The sequence below is a fragment of the Telmatherina bonti genome, assembly GCF_933228915.1.
Source record: "Telmatherina bonti genome assembly, chromosome: 17".
Lineage (NCBI taxonomy): Eukaryota > Metazoa > Chordata > Actinopteri > Atheriniformes > Telmatherinidae > Telmatherina > Telmatherina bonti.
Genome location: NC_136615.1, coordinates 16,688,124 through 16,698,311, shown reverse-complemented (window position 1 = coordinate 16,698,311; position 10,188 = coordinate 16,688,124). Strand labels below are relative to the sequence as shown.

At 39.3% G+C, this 10,188-nt stretch overlaps 1 protein-coding gene across 2 annotated transcripts; it reads right to left on the bottom strand.

Annotated features, from left to right (window-relative positions):
* nop14 (NOP14 nucleolar protein homolog (yeast)) lies at window positions 1-9,413 on the bottom strand. Of its 2 annotated transcripts, XM_079256922.1 has the most exons (19): window positions 9,275-9,413; window positions 8,813-8,995; window positions 8,040-8,174; window positions 7,473-7,614; window positions 6,977-7,131; window positions 6,722-6,859; window positions 6,498-6,620; window positions 6,288-6,419; window positions 5,904-6,219; window positions 5,646-5,776; window positions 5,471-5,556; window positions 5,227-5,362; window positions 4,890-4,991; window positions 4,586-4,739; window positions 4,325-4,484; window positions 834-981; window positions 625-743; window positions 353-508; window positions 1-263 (listed from the first exon to the last, which is right to left on the bottom strand). In XM_079256922.1, the coding sequence occupies exons 2-19, from the start codon at window positions 8,993-8,995 to the stop codon at window positions 167-169; spliced, it is 2,613 nt and encodes an 870-aa protein (XP_079113048.1). In that variant the 5' UTR covers window positions 9,275-9,413; the 3' UTR covers window positions 1-166. The 2 variants fall into 2 exon arrangements, with proteins under 2 accessions (XP_079113048.1, XP_079113047.1); XM_079256921.1 differs by having other exon boundaries at window positions 6,288-6,620.
* Window positions 9,414-10,188: the final 775 nt, after the last annotated feature.

Below are 10,188 nucleotides of genomic sequence, written 5' to 3'. Positions count from 1 at the left end.
ACCAGTTCAAAATGTGTTTTACTGAGAAGATTACCAGCAACAATATAAAAACCCAATTGATCCAACCAGTTCAGCCTTGTGCAGGTTTCCTACAGCTAAGCCGGACATGTCCGTATATAAACCAACAGCTCATGGAGAAGATAGGCGGAGGCTCTGCGTCCTGGTTTTACTTCTTCTTCTTCCTCTTTAGGGCTTTCCATTCTCCCTCCTGAGTAGCCAAGCTGCCAAAGAGCTCTTTGACCTTTCTCTTCCTCTCTGCATCCCTGAAACACACAGTGAGGAAATGTTACAGTTTTTTCCTAAAGGAAGGAATGCTGAGGTTCACGTTCATGTGGACACCAAGCTAGCCAACCTCTTCATGGTCTCATTGAGCTTCTCTCTGGCCAGGAAGCGCGAGTCTTTCCTGATCTCCCTCAGAGCGCCCTTAAACTCCTTCTTGTACTTGTGTTTCAATCGCTCCTTCTCTCGCTCCTCTCTGGTGCCGCCATGCTTCTTCCCATAATCCAAGCTGAGAAAAAAAAACAGTAATAAAAACTGCAAATGAGATATTAAAACAGACATGAAGGTTGTTGAATAACGTAAAACGGCAAAGTGTGGCTTAGCAATTCCTATTTCGCTACCTACACTTCAACAATCTTGGGTGTGAGCAGCTTCAGAGGAATTGGCTTTTTCTTCTCGAAGACCAGCCGAGTGTGAGGAAGAGGAGAGCTGCTGATGGCTGTTAAGATGTTACTGTGAAGTTCCTGTGACAAAAGCAACAAACACCAACGTAAACAAGAGCATAATCCCACAAAGAGAGAAGAGTGAAGCAGCAACAAACATCTGGCACTAACCTGCAAAGACCCTGGTAACGTTTGGGAGGGAAGGTGCTTGGAGAGAACTATTCTGATTGGCTGAAAGATGTGTGTGAAGGAGGCGAGGTCTTTATAGAGCTGGCAGCATCTCTCCACCAGGTCGAAACAAACAGACAAACATGTCAGCCTGCAAAGATAGACAACAATTGATTCAGGTTTAATATTCCTACTTGCTAACCAGTGTGGCTGCATGCTAAGATAAGAAGCATCCTGGACAAGCTTGGAAAAAATTATCAGAACTTCTGAAAATAACATCATTTTCCAATCACAATGCATTTTTCAACAAGCAAAGTTTCTGATCAGTCCTTAGAGCAGTTCCCAAATGCAACAGATGTGCAAATTTTGACTTATTCTGGACAGAAAAACCTTTATCATTATTATTATTATTATTATTTTTAATCTTATAATATTTTTTATCATCATCAACAGGCTCTGTGATGATCAAGATATAATTTGCCAGTGTCGGATACTGTATGTAAGGAGAATATTTCATATGTAGACAATGTAAAAAGGAGGCTGTCAGGACCTTTTCTTCACATCTGTATGCAGCCCCACTGTGGTGAAAGCACAAGAAGGGTTCTCTGAAAAAGCGTGAGGCTGATGATCTTACAATTTTGTTGTAAAAGCCGCGTTCCTGCGGCGCCAGCCGGCTCTTCTGTCAGGCTCATGTCAACTCTTTCCACACTTTGATGAGGCACCCAATGCGTAAATCTATATGCCGCTTAAATGACTGTGAGAACTGCCCAGTACGGATTCTGTCAGTGCATCATGTTCCCAGCCAACACTGGCACAACTGTTGTTTTTTTTTTTTTTTTACTTTTGTGTGTGTGGTGTTTTGTGTGTTCTGATACTGGACCTTTGAGTCTGATAATAATAAAGATGATGATAACTATTAGTCACACTGCATCCCCATGCAGTTTATAGAACAGTTGTTTTCCTGCATATGGATCAGGCCTGTGACATTCTGAAATATGTAAAAGGCAGAAATTCATCCAAATAATCAACTCCTAGTTCTACTTCATGGGGTCATTATTCTGTAATAACTACCCATCTTCATTTTCAAATAACACTGACACACTTTCCGCCCCGTTGCATGTTCACTCCTCAGTTTTCCACAGCCGCTTTTATCACCCCAGCAGTAATTACAACATAGGGACTACACATGACACGCAGCTGCTGGTGAGCTTATGTCACTGGACGGCCTTAAGGAAGGCAGAAATGAGAAAATAACTGGGCAGCCGGGTGTGAGGATGTGCAGAGCTGTGTTGATGACAGGAAGGATGAAACTAGACTGATTCAGACTGCAGAGAAAGAAGAGGCTCCATTTACTGAACATATATCAGTGCTCTCTGCAAGACAGCTTCTGCACAACATATTACTAAATAAACCAAATGCTGCTCTAAATTAGGATTTTATTTTAGCTACATTTTCTCTTTAATTACCTTGCTAGTAACAAAATGTCACCATTTCTTCTAAACGTAGCCACTTCTGAGTGTCATGAGTAATAATTTTAGCGGAAAAAATAAATAAAAATGTATTTCCCTCAAACTGTGCACAGTCGTGCTTCACTGAAGCCTGTTTGCAAGCTTTGCTTCGAGCCCACACACCAGCTGCTGTGTGAAAGCATGATGGTGACTCGGAGTGTTTCTGAACCATACAGTGTGTACAGGTAAACACACAGCGATGGCTTCTTATGTTTTTTACATCAATACAGCATTATACAGCAGCATTATAATAAAGACCCCCATGTAAAGTATCATTTTTTTATTTTAACTTCTGAACCTATGAAGCTATGTGAAGAAAAAAAAAAGTTGAGATTTTCCTCACTTGTCATGTTCTCTGCTTTCCAACTGTGCCTTCTATTGTCTCAAAATGAACTTGTTTCCACAAACAGTCGTTCTCAGGCGTTTTCAGACCCTTCAATTAAAGTAAAAACTAAATTCACAATTCCACTCGAATAACTGGACACTGAAAAAAGTAATAAATGTATAAATAAAAAAACAGCTAAATCATAATTTAGTGGAATAAAACATTGCTTTTGAATAGGAGCTGAAAGAACCGATGGTTCAACAAAATATTTTACTATATTAGTTCATCATGTTTGTGCGCTTGTTTTTTTTTTTGTTTTATGTTTTTAAATAATTCTTTTGAACAACAATTCAAAAGCAATGTCATGATTTTCATAAAAATTTGATTACTTTAGTTAATTTCAGCTTATTTCTATGACATTTGTTTTTCTTTTCCTTCTTTAACAGGAGTGTGTGAGTAAATCTGAGGACTGTACACTCACAGTCACTTTATTACAGTAGGTACAACCGTTCAATTGCTTGTTAACACAAATAACTAATCCAATGGCAGGAATGAATGTAGTCATGGCCGGTGTGACTTGCTGAAGTTCAAACTGAGCATCGACGTGGGGAATAAAGTAAGATTTAAGTGACTTTTCAAGGTGACGTTGCTGTTTGAGTAATTCAGAAACTTCTGATTCACTGAGATTTTCATTCTTCCCCAAATGTTTGTAGGGTTTGGTCTGTATAAAAGGTCTTGTCAGAAGACAACAGGTGGATAGTTAGAAAATTATTTGAAAAAAAAAAAAAAAGGCAACAGGAACTAGTTCAATTTTTTCTTTTTTAAAATCTATTAAAAAAAATAATCCATTGTAAATTTTTTGTCATTTTTATTGATCTTTTTACTTGTCATTTTGGCATTACAGCAGCAGAATGAATGGTCTGGCTACTAGCAAAAAAGGTTTGTACATTTTTTTGTTTTTAGTCTCCAAAAATCAGCAATATTGAAGAATTGTGAGAATTGCAATTTAATTCAGATCAGCATCCAAAAATTAGAATTGAATCGGGACAAAAGCATATCATCACAGCCCTAGTACCCATCTTCTGATGGATTCTTCCACAAGGGTAATGCACAACTTCTTAAAACTCAAATAATTGCTAACTGCTTTCTTGAACGCGACAAGTTCACTGTAGTCCAGTGGTCTCCAGTCACCAGATCTAAGTCCAGTACAACTATGTGATGTCATTGTGCCAATATGAACCAAAAATCTGAGGAAAGTTCCCAACAGCTTGTTAAATCTGTCCCAAAGTTCTTTAAGCACAAAGGGGTACAACCTACTACTAGTATAGTATACCCAATAAAGCATCCCACTGAAGCATTATTGTTGAATATTTAACTAAAACCTCTTAAATAGTTTTTATTTCAAGTTGGAAGTTTCTTCAGAGGCTCGCAATAAACACTTTTTATTGGACTTTTTGTTGCAAAAGCCTCTATTTGCTACGGTTGGATGTTACTAGCATCCAGCGGAGACGTGAATCTGCTGCCATTTTACTTCATCTAACGTGCATTTTAAGGTTTTATTTGACTTTATGAGAAACACAAGCAGCCTAAGAAAAATCAAGCTGAAGAAGGGCAATGTTTTCCCCAACCGACCAGTTTCTCCTCGCTCCTCTCTCCCCTACCTGTGGTGATCTCTCTCCAGGTCAGTTCTGAGTTCCAGATGTTGGGTTGCACACAGCGGCAGGCTCTTCTTGCTCCACGTCTTGCAGGACTCTGAGGTGGACAACACCAGCAGATCGCTGTACTTCCCTGTCGGTCTGAAAGGTGGAACCACTTTGTAACCTGCAATATGTTGATCATCAGTTCTCTGTCACACAAACAGACAGAAAAACAACCACGACAGACAGGTGGAAACATGTTAAGAAGCCTGAGTGTGAATGTACCGAGCAAAGACTTATCCTGCACGGCCAGGTGGAGTGTTCCAGTCAGGAAGTTGATGAGCTCAGGCAGGAAGCGCTTCGAAAATGAGGCGTACTCCACCGCCAGGCAGCACAGCATTAATCCTGAGGTTAGGTCACTTAATGATCTTACTGGACACTAAAAATGCACAAAAAAAGGAAAAGGATTTAAAAAAAATAACAATACAGCACATCTAAGCAAAAACACACAGAAGCCAGCTAGAGGTAACAATGTGAAAACAACTCCAACAACACGACAAATAACGGATGTTTTCACGGTTGTGTTTACCCTTGTGAGAGCTTGGCTGATGTAAAGCAGCGCTGGAGTTGTAACTGGGTGCCTGAAGTCGGAGGTGGGAAACAGCAGTGCTGTCACCTTCAGGTAAATTAGCTTCAAACACAGAAAACAAACATGCTGTTATTACTTTCATCTGCTGAAATCAACAGACACATCCAGGCATAAGATGACTTATCCAGCTTGCTTGTCATCACTGTCTCCCAAATTCCGCTTGATTTTGGTTTATTTGTATATTTAATATGACTATGATTATGTTATCATGGAATAATTAGTTAGTTTGGTAAAACTCTGACCTTTTCTTGATACTTTCATAAGATATAATACAAACCATGTCTAGTGTTGGAAAAGCGACATGACCTTTGACCTCAAGCACCTCCTCCATGCTGTGGGCAGCATCTCTGAGGATGTTCTGCATGGCCTGGCAGGCTGCTTCTGGAAACATCTGGCACAGAGCATACAGCTCCCTACAGGTGGGGAAAAAAAAGGAAAATTGTCAAATGTTTTTACTTTCAGTGAATAAATATTTGAACCCAGATTGAAAACTGGAAAGAAAAGCAGCTTTATGAACTAACGGGATGAGCTTATCTATAGTGGGGAGTTCAGGCGGAGTCCTGGTGGCCAGCTCTCCGACGTACTCCAGGAGAAAACCAAACAGTTTCTGAGGCAAACAGAGGAAAACTTTTTAGTTCGTGCAGCTCTACACTCTGCCAACCAAGATGTGCGCATTAATCTGCTTCCAAATCGCACCTGCAGTTTGAGCTTATTGCCAGCAGCCAAACTAGGATGGTTGCTCTTCTGGGTCCTGGCCACGATGAGGCGCTGGTTGTCAGGGGTGTGACCGCAGAGCAAATCCACCAGGTCGCTGTAGCTCTCAGGGGCTGAGGAGCAAAAGTGAAAGCTTAAACTGTGCTTTGTGTTTACATGCTTACAGTGCCTCAAAGTTTTACTAAAACCTTTTACCACTTCCTGATTCTCTAATATATATTTAGTAAGAAGTGGAATTACCAGCAAATGTGTAGGGCAGCTCTGCTTTGGCTGCTTCCTGCTGGGCCTTCATCTCTTCTTTGGTGAGGCTCTTCTTCGGTTTGGTCCTGGCCTCTTCATCCTCTTGGTTTTTTTCCTCATTGTCGCTTTCATGCTCAGAGTCCAGGTCAGAATGGCCATCCTCTTCCTCTTCACTGCTGCCCTCCTCCTCCTCCTCTTCATCATCCTCCTCTCCATCTTCACTTCCCTCCTCTTCTCCATCTTCCTCACCGCTCTCTCCCTCTCCATCATCCTCCTTGTCTTCCTCTGATTCCTCCCCGATGTTCCACTTTCCATCCTATGCACACAAATAAAACCGTCTGCGTGTTCTGTGGAATCTCCTTAACGTGTTACGTTGGGTCATACCTGATAGGCAAGAGTCTTCTTGTCATGCTTGTCCAGGACGAAGCCGTCATTGAGGTCATCAGCAGATATGTGGATTTGACTTTGTGTGCCGGCCCCGCCTTCGTCTCCCTTCATCCTCCTCAGACGGTCAGCCTGGAAAACAACACAACCTGTGAAGACTAAAACCTGGACAGATCCCAAACACAGAAAACATGAGGTTATTATCATCACCTCTAGTTTCTGCAGCTTCTCGTTCTCCTCCTTTGCCAGCTCCTCTGCAGTCTTCATCCTCTCTGAAGGCTGCGCCTTCATGTCGAAGCCGAGCTCGCGGACCATCATGTCATATTCTTCCAGCTGGAAGGCCAAAAGAGAATGCAGAAGAGAAAGGAAAATCCGTCTCAGGCAACACAGGCAGAAAAACCAGCAGGATTCTGGTGACTGTATTGCATCCTTACTTTGGGTTTCTCCTCCGGTTTGTCCACATGTTCAGCTTTAGGAGTTTTTTTAATCATCAGAGCCTGAATGCTTTTCCAGTCCTGATCCAGCTTCTCTGTCAGCTCCTGCGCCTCCTCCTTCTGCACCTGTCGCTCCCTCTGAGAACCAAAAAAGATCAAGCAATCATGTGGATTAAATCACATTTAGAATGTAAAAGCAAAGCAGCCATGTTAAGAAAAAATAAAAGTTATAACAAGACTTTGGTGACAGTTCACCTTTTCCTGTTTGGACTTCTGGATGAGCTCCTCGATGAGCTCCTGCCTGGTCTTGGACCTCTGGCTTCCTTCCTCCGTGTCCTGCTGCTGTTCCACTGATGCTTTCTTCCTGAGGAGCCCCCCTCCTCCTCCAAAGTGGGAGGCAGTCAGCTCAGCTAGGTGGAATAGAAAAGTACAGTTACTTCTATAATCCAGCCCTGACATGTAGGATTGAACTGGCTGAGTGATTGCACTAGGAATAAATAAAAACAAGGACATCTGTGGGCAGAAATGACATGATAAATAGTTGACTAATTTATAAATGTATAAATAACTGTGAGGGGAAACAGACATACGTGGATTTCCAATTTACTCTATTTATATACTAGGAATTAAGCTATGGAAAAACATTCAAATATTGAGAAAAAAAAAAGTTCAAAGTTTCCAAAACTTTGGACTGTGGTGAGAATACAGTCGGCTCTCTGTACAGCAAAAAGTATTCCGTGTTTAGGCTCACCTGATAGGAGCCCTTTCTCCTCAGATTCATCATCACTATTTACAATGTCGTTGAATTTCTCCATTTCAGCCAACGACTGTCCGTAATGAGTCAGTTCTTCCTCTTCGTTCAGGTTGTATACATCTTTCTTTTCATGTACACGCTTTGAATAAAAAAAAAAAAAAAAAAAAATTTAAAAAAAACAATTAAGAAAGAAAGCAGAAAGAGAGTAATGGAAGTTAAATGATGTTGTATCACTGTAGTTGTCAAACGTACATATTATCATGATATAATTGCTTATATGGGATTATTACAACTTTTGACTTCTGTAGCCTGGAAAAATACATAGAGAAAAAAATTATGACCTCTTTGTAAATGGACAATATACGATGTCACAATTGCTGATTCATTTATCATGTTTACAACTGTGATCTAACTGTCCGCACCATGTTATGTCACGCTCGCTCGCTGTAATACAATTGAGTAAAGCGGCGGAAATATTATGCTTTATTATCAAATACTATAATATCAATAAAAAGCGAATGCATCCACAACGGCCAGGGTGTTCTTCCAGATAACATCACTGACCTGCCTCTCCATGGCAAACCTCTGCAGGATTTTGTCTTCTGGTGCCATCTTGCTGTCGTATTCTCCAAAACGTCTGTCAACAAACTTATTGGACTTGTTCTTCAATCTGTATTCCTTCAGAAGGGTTTCTTTTCTCTACATAAAAAACAAATGAGTAATCGTTGGCTTTAATGATTGATTTCTACCCCCTGTTCAGTGAAATATGAATACATAAAACCACTAAACATACTATATTTCTTTAGTTGAGCGTTTTATTCTTTATTCGACATTATAACACAACATAATCTGACTTTTTTCTTCCACTCAAATCCCTATAACATTTTTCTCTTTCACTGTGTTCAAATCAGCCACTTATCACTATTCACATACAAGTAAAAAAATAATACATGAGAGGGGTTTAGTTTAATCAACAATGTTAACAAAAATGTAACAACATTAAAGAGGATACTTTGACACCTAAACACACATTCTTGCTCTCAGACAGCATTAACATTAGCTGAAGCGAAAATAATGTGTTTCACAGCGACTGATGTAACTTAAGATGACAACAATCCCAATTACTGTTACCAGAGGTTTTTATACAGGATTCAATCTGCAAGGTGGTATAGATAGATAGATAGATAGATAGATAGATAGATAGATAGATAGATAGATAGATAGATAGATATGGGAATGTACAAATACATAACTTTGATAAAATTTTTTAATGCGCGTTTTTAATTTTTTTTAACATGTCGGAACTAAGTGTGTAGAAACATATACTCGTTCCTTACCTTATTGATGGCTTTGGACCGAGATACCCCTGGTAGACCCACATCATGTTTAGCTTTTCTCCCAAGAATATCAAATTTCTTTCGGTTGATTTTCACTTCAAAAGGGTTGTTTTTTATTTCAGTGCTTGTCTTGGCTTTCCGGACCTTGTCAGCAAGGTTCCTCTTCTTTGGTGCCTTTCCCATCTAGTTAAAAAGCAGTGGATTAAAAAGCAAACATCATTGATTCAGCATCTACTGAAGTCAGTTTAAATTGGTGTTTTTATACACTGAAAAATGTACACGAACTCCGATAATTCTGGTGAATATTAGGAAACAGGTTTTTTTTTTTTTCTAGTACAGTCAAAGCATTAGAGTAAAAACAACTTAAGGGAAAAGTTCATTACATTACATTACATGACCAACCACACCAGCTACAATAAACACCTATTAAACAAACATAAATTATAGAGAAACATTGTTTACCCTTCAGCCACGTCCAGGTTTCAAATTTACAAATCCAGTTGGAACTAAACAACAAACAATTACATTCGGTTCAAGCTTTATTTAACACATATTCGATATCACGTTGTTTCACTGGCTTTCCATTTTCCAGCGTGCACAAGCTGAGGTCAGGGTTGAAGTCAGTGACGTGAAAGAGCTACTTCCGGTCGGAGCTTCTCCAACAGCGCCCCTAGCGTCGAAAAGCAGAAGTTTGTTCTTGTCAGATCAATGTGATCTGAAGTCGCGCATTTACTTTGGATTTAACCAAGTTAATCAAGTCAAGTTATTAAGTTTATCTATAAAGCACATTTTAAACTAGAGTTAAAGCAGATACAATCACTGGGAGGTATTAATAGCAGCTGCATAGTTAAACTACATTAATAAAACCTCGTTAATAACTAAGCTAAAAAAGAAAAAAAAAAACATGGTGAAATTATTTACGTACAGGTGTTAAATACAACTAAAAAAGTGGTGTTAAAGATCCACAAAATTCTGATGTGTATTTATGCACCAAAATAATGTATTTTCCCTCTTTTTTGTCCACATTTATTTATTTTTACAAGATAAATCTTAAAATCTGTTCCCTTTATTCTTTAGAAAGCTGAAGTATAGGGTAGATTTCAAAATAATTGCCTAAACTATAAAATGAGAGTTTGCGTTTGCATAAGCTGTAGCCCAAAAAAGATAAATATCAAGTGAATAAAACTGACTCCTAACATAGATTCATGAGGATTTCCACAATCATGAGATATCTAAATGGGAACTCATTTCTAGCGTCACCTCACATTTATTTTGTGGAAATTCTACAAATTTTTTTTTTTTTAATCTATTTTTTCCCTTCTGTTTCACAGGTTTCCTTTGTCAATAGCTGGGAAATATATTAATAAGTGCATCTC

Excerpts from the sequence above, each read along its gene's own strand:
- nop14 (XM_079256921.1), bottom strand. The coding sequence starts at position 8,995 with ATGGGAAAGGCACCAAAGAAGAGGAACCTTGCTGACAAGGTCCGGAAA. Across the intron at positions 5,557-5,645 it reads GCAATAAGCTCAAACTGCAG|AAACTGTTTGGTTTTCTCCT; the intron begins GTGCGATTTGGA and ends TGTTTGCCTCAG. Across the intron at positions 509-624 it reads ACACCCAAGATTGTTGAAGT|CTTGGATTATGGGAAGAAGC; the intron begins GTAGGTAGCGAA and ends TTTTTTTCTCAG.